We start from the raw sequence: 18,087 nt of genomic DNA on the forward strand, positions 1-18,087 counted from the left end.
TTTTTTCATTTCATTATGGATATTCTTAACTTTTGGGGGGAAATCATCCTAAAATATTCTTCCGGTACAGTATATTAGGATCCAATCCAGCCTAAATCTTGAAATTAACACAAGTAAAGATTTTTGTGAGAGCTTTTAGCATTGCTTGAAAACTTACAGGTAAAATACTCTAAAAATTGACATTCTTAGGTTCAGTGGCCGAATTCCATGCTGGTGTTATTCTTAGCATATTCTTAATTTTTTATGTCAATTTCATCATGAATATTCTTATAAAGTACCCTATGACTATAAAGTATGTGACTAAGAGTCCTGAGTAAATTGCAAGAAAGCTGGTATGCCGGTATAAAAAGTGCCACAAAATGAAATAACCTAATTTAACAGTTTATCACTTGTAGCTCAAGAAATTAAACTCCATTTAATACAAATAAAAACTTTGGCTAATTAATCCATTTATTGATGGTTAATTTCGATTAAGGCTTACGTGAATAGGAAAAGTAAGGTTGAGAATAAGGCTCAGGCTGGGATTTTTTAACAATTTTTCCTGCAGCGGCGGTGACAAATCCTGTTATTGTTAACTCGTTTAACAGCCAGGCATTGGTAGAAAAAAATTCATCTTACCTCAATTAGCCCTCAATTAGGGGTAATGACTATCTAGTCATTTAACTAGAGATAAGATCAAATCTTTAGAGCATTCAATTTTCAATGCCTGTCAAAGCAATCAAGAAAGTTCGATATCTGTTATGTATTTGTGGTTTCATGATTCATTACTGACAATGACATGACAAGTCGATTGTGATTTTACTTCTATTGATTGTGCTCTTTCGAAATATACTTCTCACCGGGAGAATTCGTCCAGCTGCAAAAAAAAAATCGCTAAGGCTAATCTCCGAGCAGATTCTGATTTCTCTAGGTATGAAACGTATGCAATAACAATTCTTTGTAAGGAAATCTGGCCAAATTGATTTTGAGTTATCATTGGTTTCAGATTGGGCTTTTCCAGAAAAAGTTCGCCCTCCCCATGTTGAGGATAACGGACATCAAGGGGGTTAAATGCTATCTGGATGTCCAGGGGATAAGACCTTATAAGAGGTAGAGGATATCCAGGAAGTACAAGACAAAATGCCTGGATATCTAGGGGGTACATGACAAAATGCAGCCCAACTCAAATAGCCTCCTTTGAAAATATTACACTATTTGGGGGAAAAAATTACCAATTTTTCTCTGTTACTTGAAAATATATACTGTATAAAGCCTTATATCAGTCAGACAGAAACGTGCTTTTAAGCGGATTACACTTAATAAAAGTATCAAAAAAGCAATTATAAAAGTTCGAGTGGTGTCAAACCAGGAGGTTTTTTGCAACAAAAAGAATTTGTAGCTTAAAAATCATGAATCATATACGAAATCCTTGAAAACATCTAAAAAGTCAAAAAGACAATTTATAAGATCAACAAAAGAAGTTTGCTTATAAGCTCCAAATTGCCCTGCCCCAGTTAAGGAGAGCGGAACATAGATTTATAAAACCCGAAGGACTAGAAGATGTTGTGATTTGGCTGAAAAGTGTGCCGAGGTTAGGTAGGAAATCCTACCTAGGTCACGTGACATTACAATAGTATTTCAGCGCTTGACCAATAAGAAGCTTCGTGGGTTTTCGAAAAGCAGCAATATTTTTTGCGATTTTCACTTTTTTTTGCTTGGAAGATCTTAAAGCATGACATCTAGCCCTTCGGGCTTTATAGGCTCTATGGAGCAGAAGGGATGGCTTCAGCTTTCCCACGTTAAATCAAAATAGAATTTCCATTGCGATTATCTGGCGTATATACATTGGAAAGTGGAGTGTTTGAGCTCGCTCATTATTGTAGACAAACGAATATAATGAAGGCTTTTTTTCTTGATTTTGGGATTGTTCCAATAGCCCCCTTGCACCCCCAAAAATTCATTGTATAATTCCATAATTTGAATGGTTGTAGTCTGGACGTAAAGGGGGCCCCGTAAACTACATGCGGAGAATATTTCTGAAACTAACATAAAAGCTAGGAGGAAAAGTAAAAATTCAAAAGAGAGCTTAATGTCTCTTATCCTGAGATTGAGCTGATATTTTCGTTTCAATAAATAAAAAAAAATTAAGAAAAAACAGTTAATTTCCTGTGTTAAGCTTTATAGATGACGTAAAAACCTTCGATTGACGTTCGCGGGCACATACTGCGTAAAACATGATGTCAACCATATTTCATATAGAAGATGTTGAAAAAATAACGGAAGAGTATTTAATTAAGAGCGGGCTTTGTGAATTGTAGCAGTGCGTAATAACTTGCTGCTAGAAATTGGATGATGTAAGCGGATTTTGTGCAATCGAAGGATATGTGTGTTACGCTATTCTTTTTAAGACCGCTTAACATCAACCTTAACAAATAGAACTGTTTCATTTTAATTTTACTTTAAATAGTGCGATCGATAGCGCACACTTATGGAGATTTTGTCCACTTTTGTACTGTAGATATTTTACAGAATACCCTTTATTTTCGTCAAAAATGATGCAAGAAACCCAAAGAGTTTACATGCAGTTTACATGGTCTTCCGGGCCATCAACTTGGAGTGAAAAAGTGTCCGCTTCTCGAGTTGTCCGTTTTTTAGAGAGTACCTTACTGACTCTTTACAGAAGTCTTAAAAGTAAACACCGGCCTTTTCTACGCCGGCCCTCAATACCCACCTTATGCCCAAAAAGCGCCGTAAAAAGACGATAAGAAAGTATATTTACGGGTCGTGGCAGGGATAATAAGTTCTGTCTGTTTTTATACAAGTGTCCTTTAAATTGGACGAATACATCGAGTTTCGATAAAGTGGTCGGCAAATAAAATGAATATAAAACTACCTTGGCTCCAAAATGTACGCTATCATTACGTAGTTGGCTGGGCTTTTTATTGACCATGATCAATGACGCAACGATATTCTGAAAATGCGTCAAACAGTTTTTTGTTTAATTTTATATCCAAAGAAAGTAGTGAGCACATAGAAACGGGGAAGGGGGTGATTTAACCCTTTAAGTGCCGATGTCGTATATATACGACATGGGCTATATAGGAGGGCGAAGCCCTCCTGTAATGCCAAGTTTGAGTTAGAAATCGTTATTTTTGGTCGAACTCGTAGGAATTAGATTGTCCTTTATGGTCAAGCAAAAAAAAATTCAAAAGTGAGTCTTTCCAGCGAAATTTTAAGCAAAAAAGTCAAAAAATTGCAAAAAATTGACAAAAATTCACTTTTTGAGATTCTGACCGTTTTTTGACTATTTTTGGTGAACGAGTGATCCAAGAACCTCCAAATTTGGCCCTGTTTTACTTTATTCTGTCTTCTAGTGAATTGATTTGAAATTTTACCACTGGGCACCTTTTCATCAGTTCAGTCAGGTCCGCGCAGCGGGCCTGACTGCTTTAATTCCCTAACCTAACCCCCCCCCCCTTGGCCGCCGCCCACCACGCCCTTCCTAAATCGGGCGGCGCCAAAGGCGCCCAAAAGAAAGAAAAAAGAAAGAAGAGACTCTAAGCTATCCAACGAGCTATATACGAGCTTCTAATTCCTTCTAGATCAGGAGATATAAGCCCTTAAAGTTTGAACTAGCGATTTTTTAAAAAAAACTTAGAAAAAAGGACCCTGGCACTCAAAGGGTTAAAGAACAGGCTTTTATTACAAATCTTGTCCTATATTCAGGGGTCGAATAATGTCTGTATCCGTGAATATTTCAATGCAATGACCTCAGAAATTTGACATGATATAACCCTCGCAAACTCGAACCCAGTCTGCCTTTGCCGCAAGATTCGGTAATTCGATTGCTGGACCTTATCACTCGCTGAAAGATGTCCACCGATCAAAAATATGAACATTGTGCAAGAAGTGAAGTTGGAACCTTCTAAAACTGCACGACTTTTTAAAAATATTAGTCAGCAAAAATCTCCATACTCCACTTAGCGGTTACTGTAAAACTGTTCGAAATGTGTTGAATCAGCCAACGCCTTACTTACAAAGACTGCATTAATTTACCGCTTAACTTGTATTAGAACATTCTCACATTTTCTCTCTCTTATAAATTTGTGGTCTGAAATTTGAAAATTGCCTAAAAAGTCCTACGCAAAGTGCTCAACACTTTTTGCACAGTCATGAAAATTAATATTAGATAATCACTTGCAACTAGTTTTTTTTTTGCAAAGAACCGCACTGTAGGGTTTTTCTTATAATCGGTGTAGTTAACAGTTTACAATTCGATTTGCATAATATGGAATAAGACAATGCTATCTCGTTAGTAGGAAATGCAATTAATTGATAATATTTTGAAATTAGTTTTGTCACAGGGTAATTCCCATCGGACATGGAAAGGGGGGGGGTAGTTTTTTTTAGAGCTGCCGAAGCCGGATATGGAAATTGACACACCGACAAAACGCCTAAATAAGGATTTATATATCTCAATAAAGAATCCTAAGCTCTACTAAGTCAAGGGTAATTTACTGATTAGCATTTAAAGCAATTATCAATGTCATATTTAAAAAGTCTGGAAGAACATTTCATTTTCCCAAACTAAAGTCCATCAACGAAGTAAAAATAATAGATAACCAACTACCTCTATAAGGCACTTCTCCCAAGAGAACAGCCATTGTTTTCCTATTGAAATGAGCACTCCTTTAAATAACTCTGTGTGCAGTGCGTGTTATGCTTTTAGCTAGATTTTGACACACTTTTTGACATCCACTGAATTGATAGAAAATTTGAATTGTTATTTACTGCAAATTTTGGAATTTTTTTCAATAGATAAAGGTACCAATCTTTAGACAAATTGACTACGGATCGGCCTGATACCACTTAATCTTCATCTGGATAAATAAACGCTCATAAAATGATGTTATCTGAAAAATATATGTGTGATTTGAAGTGCGATATCTCACGAATGAAAAGTGCATGAAGGTTGCCTGATACAAAATAAACAGATGAATGTTTATAGAACAATAATATCTAATTAAAAAATTCCTTCTGTGAGGCTGCCTATAGGAAAATACAATTTTTCTAACCCAAATTTTGGAAAAATATACATCACGTGATCGATTCTGTCCAATAGAAGGTTGCAAATGAAGCAAGTTTTTATTTAATTGCACTTTTTACGATGCAAAATGTCTTGAGTCCATTCACTTATGCGCACTGTGTTTTGCAACTACGTAAAAACCACATTCAAGAAAATTTCTATACGTTTCCATCTTGTAGCAATAAAGCGAGCAGACTAACATCGACAATATGAAATGGAAAAAGTCAAAATGCGACGACGAGTCTCACCAAAATGCAAAGGTTGATAAGGCCGTCAAACCAGGGATATGTTATAGCGGAGCTGGACAACGCACATTTAAAAAAAGCCTTGTTCTATCTCTGTCCCTGACATTAAAATTTGATATGAAATTTAACTTTTTTAATTACAAACTCGTGAAATTTGGATTTCCTCTTAGCCAATGATTCTGCTGCTGCATTTATCGTCCACGATTAAAAACTTTTAATTATCAAGAGGGTCTGTAAAACATTGGTGAATGACAATTTAAAAAAATGAAAAACATTGTTTTCATCAGTAAAGTTATAAGAGATTTCTTCTGTAAGATTATAAATGTACTTTTTCGTTTGAAATATCGCGCTACACCGCGGGGTGCCTCACTTTTTAACTGATATTTTCAGATAGCAAGTCGGTATGTCTGATTATGGAAAAAATTTCAAGTCAATTATTGAGACAATATTTGTCAAAATATTTACATCCGAAATTTTTAAAGAGAAATCATGAAAGCTTCTCAAATTCATAACACACGCTGATAAAAATAGATTTCATTTACAAGGAAGCTTTTGGGGTATCTTCTACAAATATTATTTTGATGAAAAGCGGGAACATCATAGCAAAATATGTGCAAACGTACTGCATGAATACTTTGTCTGCTTCATTTTTCTTATAAAAACAGAACACTCAAGGGGACAGAGATAGATTTCTATTATCAACAGTTTACAATAGAAAAGACAAAGAAGCAATCCGCTAAGGAATTCTCGTCCTTCATCCAGCTCCGCTATAACATATCCCTGGTCAAACACGGAAACATATTTTTAGAATAAATCTTTACAACTTACAAAATAGAAGTCTTCCGAAGTATCGAGTGTTAACATTTCGTCACCTGAAATTAAAAAAAAGAATACAAAATAGGTACATTGTACTAGAAATTTACCAGAAAGAATGCGAATGTTCTACTGTCATAAAATTTAATGATTCCAACTGGAATTAAAAAATGCAACATCGCCCATGTTCTTAAATAACAGCCTTTTGGGGTCTTTTTACAGGTCACTTGATTTGGTTGGTCGTTAACCAGTAATCAATAAAACAGTTTTCTTACTTTACAGTTTTGTTACAGTTGTTTTACGCGTCATCTTTATTACTTCAAATGGTCAATTATTAGAGTATCTTATAAAAACTCCAGCCCATTCCACAGAATCTTCATTATACAGGGTGTCCCTAATTAAAGTATCGAGTCGAAACACAACTATGAGTAGAAAGTTTTATGTGCGTGTTCACAAAATTGTATTTTAAGCTCTCCCTCTTTTTTCTTTGTCATTACGATTAATTTATACGTTGTTGTAACTACGTAATGTAATAAGCCTGTGTGATGGAAAACGTTCTTATATTTTAGCGATAACACACACAAACTTTTCTACTCAATCGCATGTTCAAACTCGATACTTTAATTAGGGACACCCTGTACACTACATTCTTTTAAATCATCTTGAAAAGTGAATCACGTATGCTTTAAGAGGGGTAATAAGTAGCCATAAATCGGCCAGCGGATCCAAATACAGGTTTTTCTTATAAGAACATAAGGCTTCGATGGTGAAAATTGTTAAGAACAAGTTAAGAACATTTTAAGGCTTTTCGGACTCTAGAACACCAAATTTCATAGGAAAATGGACTAAAATGCTCAAAAACGGTAAAAATAAGAACATGTTAAGTATATTTTGGGCTTAAAATTCAAAAAGTTAAGAACATCCCCAGGGCTTCAAAAATTATAGATGCTCTCATAAAAAAGTGTATTATCCTTTGAGAGAAAGGCAGAGACAAGACTTAGTCCTAACTATATCAATTAACGATAATCGACTTAAATTGGTGTTAGTTGTATCTCAATATGACGATTGACTAAGCCAGTGAAATAAGGGTGAAAAGTCGAAAATTATCTTCCATATTTTTTTGGCCCCCTCAATTCGATTCGCACGCCGGGGGCCATGAAGTAATTGACTAAAGAATAGTGTAAGCAATACCCATGAAAGATATAAACCTGTGATATTTCGCACTTAACAGATGGTAAACTATCATTGATAGGGACATTGGTTCTCACAGCTAACTGGATAAATAAACACTTGCGTCTTTGGCAACTTGAACATCGATCCCCAGAGGAGGAGAAAAAATGGGAAATAAGTAACCACGCTAGTGTGGTTTGCATGCGCTATAACTGCTATTTCTAGAAACGCCTAATAAGTTTATAAATTTCAAAGTAGGTAAAAGAGCCCATACAAATTGCCTCGTGTATGTGGTGATTACACCAACGTCGAGACCGCTTTACAATTTCTGACGTAACTATGGAGACGAAACCCAAATGAAAACATTAATACACATGATCGGTTATTATATAGATCAGCAGAAATATCCCAAGCATTGGAGTGGTGACTTTGCTCACATTCTGAAGGACTTGTCTTCACAGCTTGATGAAGTAACTTCACTTACACGTCAGGGCTCGCAAGCGTGGTGCCAACGATGTATGACATCGCAACGATGGTAATGAGGGTATCAGACATCCAGGGGGTTCAATGCTATCTGGATTTCCAGGGGGTACAAGAAAAAATGCCTACATTCTATCCACTTTTTCAGGTCGGATATCAAGGAAGGTCTTTATTTTTATATTGGACATCCAGGGGGCTGTGGAACACGAAAAATGGATATCCTCAACAGGTGGAAAGGGGGACGGAAAATTTCTTGAAAAGCCCATGTGCCTCAAAAGTAAATTTCAGGCAGGACTTTCAAAAAAAAGCAAATAATTACCCAAGCCTTGTTTGCAAGTATGAAAATTGAGAACAGATCTTGGTATTACTAATATGGCATCACTTTCACAATTTCAAATCGATTTTTAAATCCTGTCTTAATTATGATCCAAGTCAATCACATGATGTCCAACCGATTTTGCAATCAGACTACAATTTCTCAATTGCATGGCTATGCAGTATCAATAAAACAATTTCCTGTAAGGATTTAAAACTGATTATTTCTTTGGCATGATATCTTCAGAAGAATTATTTTTGAATCAATTTTGTAAGTTATGAAAAGAAGCTTCTTACTTTGTATTCTAATGCGTGGGTTGAATGCCTCTTTGGTTAAAGATGATGTTGCAATTATACGAGACTTATTTAAATTTTCGAAAAATGGCTCACACACGAACAAAAATTTTGTAACCCTAAGAACCTAACCTGATAATAGCAAGAGGCCATAATTTTCTTACGAGCATGGTAAACCTCTGAAGGCCCTTGAAAATTAACCATCTGAGGAAAATAGTCCTCTCGCAGAAAAGTCTACAACAAGAATCTTGTTGTGCGCCAGAAATTTTCTGATATGGCGCCCTATTTTCAAATACAATCACGCAATTTTGTTGTCATTCCCAGTCCTTTTAGACAAGCGGTCCTTACGATTTTGAGATAGCATATTCGTCAGATTGTTTGTTTTCATCCATCCCTTTAAAGCTTTAGCGTAATTCCCAGAAAACAATCACAATCTTATCTCAGGTTATAAAAATCTGAAAGGAACCTAATTTTTAATCATTAATTCTACCATGAGTTTAAGGTGTAACGAGGTAAAAGATTGCCCATATAGAAACCCCAGCCCAACCAATCTAGTTGAATAATGACCTTTCTAAATGTAATTTGTAGAATAAGTTCGTGTGCAACTTATTCTATATTGTACATAGAGGGGGTTTATCTAAAGGATCCTGTATTTACTAAAAATAGACAAAAAGAACGACAAATTTCATAAAGAACGAAAAATGTGCACAACCCCGAACGAAAGTAAGTGTACCACCCTTTCGTATTCATTTCTCTTTGCTTATCACGAGAATTAACTACATATGGCTTTAAAGAACGAAAAAATACGCATGCTTGTTACAATGCAGGATTTTTCAGAGAAACAGACTGATAGGATGTAGAAATATTAGAAATTAAAAGTTCTACTAATAAACATCTTGAGGAGGAGGAGAGTAAGCGAGCTTTCCAGCCCCTCCTTCGAAAGAAATAATGTCGGCTTATTTTCAAAACTAACTGTGTCACATTATCTAGATTTTGTATAGCTGACCACCTAGTGAACGGTGAAAGATTTTTCTCACTGGCTTTATCAGCCCACAAAAAAATAGAATACAAAAAAGTCTAACTAGCCTTCTTTCGATGCTGTAGCTAATAACTAAAACCATTTCCGAAAATAATGAAACGTTTCAACTCATCTGTCCCCATGTTAATTTAACTTGTAGCTAAACAGAGACAGTTTTGAAATCACATGAGGCCGTAACTCTGTAATAATGAATGGAGCCCCCAGCGGTTTGCGTGAATGCGTGGATGGGCTTTTTCAATTGCGTGAATGCGTGAAAATAAAAAAGAAATTACGTGAATGCGTAAATTGAAACTTTGTGTGAAAAAAAATTGCGTGAATTGCGAAAGAACATTGCGTGAATGCGTGAATTTGGGAAAAAATTGCGTGATTGCGTGAATTGAGGGTCCGCTGGGAGGGCCTCATAAATCTGTAATACGGTAAAGGGTTGTTTTCATTCATAGACTACTAGTGTTATTTTATGTCCAGTAAGTTGAGGACGATCAGTTATCTAAAAATTTCTGCTGTCGCATCACATAGATAGATAGCTACTGTATAGTTTTTCCACAATAATTGAAATGAGTGGCTAATTACATGCAGAGTAATTACTACAAATAGTTTTTCACAATATGGCGTTAATGTGAGGAAACCATTAATTAACTTTAGCCATCAGTGAGTCATACAAAAAAATATATATTTATACGTTTTTTTATAAGAACAAACTATATAAGAACATAAGACTTCGATGGCTAAAATGTTAAGAACAAGTTAAGAACATTTTAAGGCTTTGCAGACTCTAAAAAAACCGATTTCTTAAAAATTGGACAAAAATACTCAAAAAAGGTGAAAATAAGAACATTTTTAGGTTTAAAACTCAAAAAGTTAAGAACATCCGAAGGCTTCAAAATTTTTGGATGTTGTTATAAAAAATATATGATATACAGGACGTCCATCGTTAGAGTTTTTGGAGATGATTAAAATAAAATGAATCATTCTTCAGAATGATGAAATCTTATGATGAAAATGCTAACTAACAAACAACGTTTAAAATCCGATACAACATTATATGCGTCATTTTCAAATTACTGATTGTGTACCACACCTTAAACCGATTTGCAATTATGAAGCAAGAGCATTATTTCAATATTTCCACATATGAGTTTTTTCCCACCCACTAAAAACCAAAATTCCCTCGAGAGAAAAGATTTTGACAAGGAGAAATTTTGGCGATTTGACAAACTCACCCTTTTATACCGTTAGGTAGACCAGAGTCGCTTATAATCCACGTAATACAATAATATATGTGTTATAAGATAATACGATATTGTTGCAGGATATCATTTTGTTTAAACGTCTGGATACCGGACCGGATCCGGTGTTCCGACATTATGAGAGCTCGAACTGCGTGGGCAAGAGCTTGCGTTTCGTAAAAACAAAGATTGTTTTCTGTGATCAAAACAAAGATTCTCTCAGTTGGGGGTGCTTCTATTCATTCGGATAATGAAGCACGCAAAGTTCAGGAGAAATCAATCTTTTCATGTTGTCAAATTCCCTAAAGTTTCATCTCTTACTTAATCTCTTAATGTACTGGTGGTCCATGTTTCTTTAGCCCGCTTTAGCCTGTACCAAACCTTTTTTTTTTAAAGATGTCGAAAGTTTGTTATGACTGTACTACTTCGAATAAACACCCCTTTCTTTTTAACGATCCCTCGAATAAACGCCCCTGTGGGACCACGTATCCCCTGTAAAGAAAGTCATTGTTGCCAGCCAGGTCACTAAGAAAAAACATGGTTCTTATGTGAGGTAGTGTCTATAATACATTTCATTGTTGCTAGGTGATTGTACAAATTCTCTTGGTTTTAAAAAATTTACCTTCAAAAATTGAATTGACGTCACATAATTAATTTGACGTCAAATAGAAACTTTTAAACTTAACATAATATGATTTGAAGAAGAGATCACTGTTTACTTTTGGATAGGGGCAAAACAGACAGGCACGAAATTCCACCATGAAAATGCCATCAAACAGTGACTACAAAATCTCACCATTGCATCTCTCAGAAAGGTATGTTGGCTCATTTTCCACCACATTTTTTCCACCATCCCTCAGCACTTGATTCTTTTGAGTTCCTATATAATCATTACATAAGGAAATAACTGATATAACTTTTTCTCCGATGATATTGAAGAATTTAGTTTGTACTCTTGTTCCAAATAAACGAGGGGGGGGCTAATTGTCTTCTACCTTTTTCACTATATTCTTTGTCAGGGAGATTCAAGACTGAGGCTTGACTGATCTTGTTTTTTCGTGATTTAGCGATAAAGATCTTATAAATATTTTTTTAACAAGTTTATTTCAAAGTGCATTTTCTATGTCATTTTTGGAAATCTGAGGCTAGAATTGTTCTTAAATTAGTTCTTAGGTTTTGATAGAGCGGCTAAGGTATTGGCTAAGATTGAGCCTCATGTTTGTTTTAAATTGCTTAAAAAGAGAGTATAGTGGAGTACGCTTTTAAGATATTCCTTTTCATGATACAAGAAAGAGACGCGCCTATGTAAGAAATGGTTGGGGATACGTTAAATTTTGTCCTTTGAAAAATATTCACCTACTTCTACGGTAACTTAAATTCAAGTAATCAAATTGTCTATCTTGTTTAAAATCCATGAGCCTTTTCTACTATCTCGAATTAGAAAGATCATATCTTTTTTCAATATTCTCATAGCTTGCAAACAGCTTTGGAGGCGATTCAACTTGCACAACAAGATGCTAATACACTTGCAGGTTTCAACAACAGTCGCCAACAAAGGCGCCGTGCCAGTCTACCAGCTGAGCCGCTCCTCGGTGCACTCAAACGCACCCTGAGCCACAAGCGATTCCCACATCTAAATTCTACTAAGAGTATACCGTTTGGGTTTTCACCAAGTTCTAAACAGAGCTCAAACTTGCCACACCTTCACTGGAGCCGTTCGCATTGTGTGCTACCCCATTTACCAGGGACTTCAAAGCATCGCTCAGCACGTCGAGGAAGTTTACCAGCCGACTTTAAATTCATGAATGAAGACTTTACTATTAAGGAAGGAAGGTAACAACTAAAACGGATTGGGTTCTATATCCATATTTTATTTTTTTTTCTATTTGGTTGAGTTGCAGGAGGCTTCGAGGCCCATTTTTACATCTATAAATGCTTTCAATGAGCACCCCGTCAGCACCTTGGACTGACTAGCCAACCGTTATTTTCTAAAGCGGATTTTTCTGCGACTCTATTTTGGTAACAAAAACTACTGAACGATAGATTAGAGCATTTTTCATGCCGATAATAGTTTACCTTGGTATTTAAGCCAGCTACAACAGTGTTTTTGATTTTTAAAACACGCATAGAGTACAGTGGAGTCCCTTCAACTCGAACCTCTATAATTCGAATGTCTCCTTAACTCGAACAAGTTTTACAAATTCCTTTAACTTGAATAAATTTGTGTTTCCCGTGCGTGTATGGGAAAATTCTCCAAGAAATTCTAATCTACCACCGCCACAGTAAACTTTATCTGGCAATTCTCATTGTCATAGGCTGTATACAGTGTTGCAACTAGCTCCGGGTAATCTAGACGAAAATGTGTCTATGAGGATTTTAATTTTATGAAATCTCTGATCTCAAGGCTTATTATTAGGACTTTAATCTATATTAGAAAATTCAAATGGGACGGACTTTCGTTTAAAGACGGAAAAGTATAAGCGGTTTAGTAGCCCGACCTTCGGATTATTTTTGCCTAAGTGCCAACAACATGTGCATATGAAGACGAATATCTTACATCAGTTTCAACGCACCGTTGGTTGCCCTTTTAGACTTTGTCAGGGAAACCTAAAAAAAGCTATTTTAATGGCTTAAATTTTGTGTGTCTTTCATTTATTCAAATATAAATTTTTAAATCCATTAAGACACCTACTCAAAATGAACAATTCCATTTAATATCCATACAGGGGGGGGGGGGGGGAACAAAAGTTGCCAGGGGGGGCTGTCACTTTAAAAATTATCCAAGGGCTTTTTGTAAATTTTGCTATTTTCCAGGGGGTATCCACGCATTTCCAAGAATGGTTGACTTGAAAAGGTTCGTCCAACCCCCTGTATAGAAATTTAATCGAATGGTCCAATGTCACCTAGAAAATATTCGAAATAAAAAATTTCATGTACGTCTCATTCTCGAATTTCGAACAGGCACGGTACCATCAATAAGCATTTTAATTCTCTTTCAGACTGAACGAGGGTCGAAAACGAAGAGGTAGCTACCCCTTAACCGAAGAAATGATGAAACAACGAGACCATCTTCATCGCTGCAAAGCTATCCATAAAGCTAATATTACACTTCATGATCTTATAAAAGAATGGAAAAACGTCCATCCTACAGCTGTTAAACGTGTGAAATCGGAACCCTTCAATCCTAATACTAAAGATAAAGGTAATTATAATTACAGTTGATGCTTTCTAATTCGACGTTTTACTATTCGATAGGCTCCCTTATTCGATGAAATCAAGAAACAACTCATAAGAAACTCTCATAAACGACGCTCCCTTATTCGATAAGCAAAATGTGTTCGATGAAAATCCAATTCCCCTTGAAGATCGAATTAGAGAGCGTCAAAGATAATTATAAGCTTCGAATCTCGCTGAAATATACATGGTGTGAATACGGTCAACAATTCTCTCTAATTCGAAATCTCTATTTTTCGAATTTTTTCATAATTCGAAGAAAGAAATTTGTCCCCTCAGTAATGGGCTTTTCCAGAAATAGTCCGTACCCCCCTGTTGAGGTTATCGGATATCCAGGGGGTTAACGATTTTTGTTCGAAAATGGATATCCAGGGGGTTAAATATCTACAAGTGAGCGGATATCCAGGGGGTAAAGTGTCTTTTCAAATAAAAAATACGATATTCAGGGGTAAGCATCTTTATAAGAGAGGATATCCAGAGGGTTGAGCATATTTTTAAGAGTGGGTATCCAGAGGGTCTTTACTAATAAAGTAGGATATCCAGGGGGTTCGATACTTCGAAAAATCAATATCCGCAACAGTGGAGGTGAATTTTTTTTCTGGAAAAGCCCAATCCGAATATTTCTCTAATTTGAGGTGTGGTCCTGGTCCTAATTAGGAGATCGAAATGGAGAGAGTCAACTTCATCACCCCGTACACCCCGTACACTTGAGAAGGCAGACGGCCTTCTTTAAAATTACAGACTCTCCCTCCACTTAGAAAATTGGAACTTTCAAAACTTTCGAAAATAAGAGTATGACTATGAGGTACAACTATGAACGCGATGAGCAAAACGAAACATGTTTTACGTGACCTTTAATAAGACGAAAACCTTTCATTAAACCCTTTAAAGTTTTACCAAGTTTGGTACTCGGCTGGATTCCGTAATTCAAGGGATTTTGTTTTGTTAAGGCTGGCGAATGAAAGATTAACACCGACGAATTCGTAGCGAGCCCAGTGTATTGATTAGCGGGAATATTTACTTGAGGCGGTGAACCGAAATCTTAGAATTGTATTTTTTCGTGCCTTGGACCGGTGAAATTCGCCGTTCAACGGGCCTGAGTTAGATCCCTGGTCATTATATTTAGTTTAATAATTCTCATGCATTTTCAATTTAGATTACGACGAAACGAAATTAGCGCGTACCATCTCCATGACAGCGGATTTCATAAACAAAGAAATTGCTCCTTCAAAAAATCTTATACACATTCATTTCATCGACTCAAAGACTGTAACACCTTTTTCAGGACACGCTATCGCCGCTAAATAGTAAAAACACCAAAACAAAAAAAATAGGAAAAATTAACGAAAATCGACCCCATAAAAAACTGGAAATTTCACAAATTTGTAATTTTTGTAACTGTAAGCCATTAAGGTCTTATTTTGTCATTTTTACACAAAGATATTTCTAAAACACGAAAAATATAACATGAAATAAAAATAACTGTAATAGTTTATTTTTTGTTCTTTTTTAGCTAGCTTTCCTGTTTGTTTCTCTCTCAAATCAGGTACATCAGCCAAATTGTGCTCAGGCCCCTCCCTCCCCTCCCCTCCCCTATTAGGTTTGCCGCCCAACTTAAATTGAGAAGAAAGGGAATTCCTAGACCTTATCTGCAATTCTTACGAAAAAAACTTCCCAAATTCACGGAAATTAGCCTTTTGATAAGCAAATATTCTTTTTTCATAACCCTTAACCCAAAATACCCTTAACGCCGGCAAAAAACCGTACCCTCGTGTGTCTACGCCCCTGCTGGGGAACGCGTATCATTTGGACCATAGGAAAACGGGGGTTTCAAGTATCTTAAATCAACCCTTTAACTCAAAGTTAGTCAAAATAAAAGAATAGAAAGGCAGCCAAAATTTCAAGCACTTTTGCCACTGGCCGTTTCTCAGATTAGAAATTGAGTTTCGGAAAATTTGGTAACCACTTAATTTATCCGCTATCTAGCGACAACCCATAAAGTTTGTCAGGAAACCCCTTGGATGCCCTTTGAAGGGTTTAGTTTCATGAATTGTCTAACATAAAGCAAAACCAATTTCGATTTTGCCCATACTTTTACATATTCTTGTCATTTCCATAATATACAGTAAGATTTTCAAATATTGAGTTTTGTAACTCAATTCGAAATTCAATATGGCCGTATAACGACCACAAGAAAAGCGCTTAAAATTATTCATTGAAAGGGACCTACAGATATCTTCTTCAGAGGTTTCGAGGCCCTGACTATTATTTCCCAATATTGGAATTTTAATTACAAGTTTGAAATTTTGGGTTAAAAATAATGATACATTTATAGAAACTCTAAAGAATGGTATAATTTGTGGTTAAAATGAATTTTTTACTTTAAAATTTCAAAGATATAGTTTGGTCGAAAATTCCTCAGAAAAACGGCCAAATGTCAGAACAAAAACTATCACGAACCTGCGGACGCACCGGAATTACGGAAGCACCGGACGTATATGTTCGGTGTCGAATGCGAAAGCTTTTTACTAACGGACAATCAAAACACCGGACGTAATTTGGAATGTATGACTGGTGTTAAAACTACTCTTTTTCATGTTGGACACAATTGTCCGGTGTTGATAATACTTTTCAACACCGGACGAAAACAGCCGACAGTCAGTTGCGTCGGCTGGGTCGCTAACCAGTCTGTTCCTCTAAAGAATCCTGCATTGTAACATGCATGCGTAATTTGTCGTTCTTTAAAACCATATATAGTTAATTCCCGTGATAAGCAAAGGGAAATGAATACGTAAGGGTGGTACAGTCACTTTTGGACGGCGGAGGACGGCGAAATTTGTCGTTATTTTTGTCTATTTTTAGTAATGCAGGATTTTTTAGATAAACCCCTCTTACTATCGGATTATTTCTTTCAAAAATCAAAGTAAAACAAGACAAAATAGATAAAAACTAGAACAAAATAAATTTTGACTTACGAAACATTTTGGTACGATTTTCGCTTTGAAATGAGTCAGTTGCAGCCGCATTTGATGATCAAAAATAATTTCAAACCATTGGGTCGCCTTTTCATTGGGTTGTGTTTCAGCATGATTGTTTCATTCCCTAAGTAACAAAAGAGGCTTTATTATATTTCTAAAAAGAAGTCATTCCAGTGTTTTGTTTTATTATACCTTATCGGCCCTTTTTACGCCGGCCCTAATATAACGCCGGCTCTAATTTAACAACCGGCCCCTTTTACACCGGCATTTTTAACGCCGGCCCTTATTACGCCAAGAGCCTAAAAATAACGCCACTAAGGGACGGCGTAAAAAGGGCCGATAAGGTAGGCCATTTCACAGTCGAAATGGATCATGGGTAATCAGGACTGATTGCGCAACGGCTTTCTGTTGGCTAGTCATAAAAATCTTTAAAGTTTTTCAAAGCTTTGAACCAATAGTAAGTCGTCATTAGCGCGCAGTGGTCTTACCCATTACGCTTTGCGACTGTGAAATGACCTATTGATCGTCGATACATGTTGCCAATTTCATCACAAAATATTTGGCACTAAAGGACAATGTTCCAGCTCCAATAAGGCTGAGAATATAGCCTGGGAGCCACTTAAATCCTCCCAAATTGAAAAATCCAATGAAACAAAGAGGAAGTACTGACATTGTAATTCTCGTCCGAGCTTTAAATTCTTATAAACGTTAAAATAATACGATAATAATACGATGTCAATGTATTTCGGCGTTGATCGGAGAGAGTAATAAAAAAGGAATGTTTTTAAAGTGAAGGGACGGAAATTAAAGGTCGTTCTACATTGCAATAATGTGTCAAATATGTTCCAGTTCTTTTTTCTATTTCGAAGGGTGGGTGCCAAAAAAACAACACATAGAGAGAATTTTTCAGACAATTTTTCTTTTTTTCCCTCAAAATTTCAAACCCTTTAGGCTGAAAGTTGTGGAAGGGGTTGAATTAGTTCAACCAAGGAGGATTTATTCGGGAGAGAACATTTTTAACCCATAACTTACCTTACAAAGGTAAAATGTTACAAGAAAAAAAAAACAAAAAACAGTGACTATGAGGGTTGAACGTACGGCTAAAAACTTTTTTAAAAAAACTTTTGTGTTTTCAAAAGTAGAGCCATAGAAGGCAGATGGGTATCATGCCACCCCCTCTCTTTGAGCTCAACCCCCCTTTTTTTCCCAGGCTTAAGTTCCACCCCTT

General features: G+C 36.0%; 1 protein-coding gene across 1 annotated transcript; it reads left to right on the forward strand.

Annotated features, from left to right (window-relative positions):
- Positions 1 to 11,351: 11,351 nt before the first annotated feature.
- LOC136812906 (uncharacterized) lies at positions 11,352 to 15,363 on the forward strand. The gene is made up of 4 exons (XM_067069427.1): positions 11,352 to 11,462; positions 12,121 to 12,480; positions 13,647 to 13,849; positions 15,038 to 15,363. The coding sequence occupies exons 1-4, from the start codon at positions 11,407 to 11,409 to the stop codon at positions 15,187 to 15,189; spliced, it is 771 nt and encodes a 256-aa protein (XP_066925528.1). The 5' UTR covers positions 11,352 to 11,406; the 3' UTR covers positions 15,190 to 15,363.
- Positions 15,364 to 18,087: the final 2,724 nt, after the last annotated feature.

The sequence above is a fragment of the Clytia hemisphaerica genome, unplaced genomic scaffold (genome assembly GCF_902728285.1).
Source record: "Clytia hemisphaerica strain Z4C2 unplaced genomic scaffold, Clytia hemisphaerica genome assembly, whole genome shotgun sequence".
In the NCBI taxonomy this organism is placed as follows: Eukaryota; Metazoa; Cnidaria; class Hydrozoa; order Leptothecata; family Clytiidae; genus Clytia; species Clytia hemisphaerica.

Bases quoted from the DNA above. Each gene is read 5' to 3' on its own strand.
- LOC136812906 (XM_067069427.1), top strand. From the start codon at position 11,407: ATGAAAATGCCATCAAACAGTGACTACAAAATCTCACCATTGCATCTC. The intron at 11,463-12,120 runs GTATGTTGGCTC...ATATTCTCATAG, and splicing joins CCATTGCATCTCTCAGAAAG to CTTGCAAACAGCTTTGGAGG. The intron at 12,481-13,646 runs GTAACAACTAAA...ATTCTCTTTCAG, and splicing joins TTTACTATTAAGGAAGGAAG to ACTGAACGAGGGTCGAAAAC.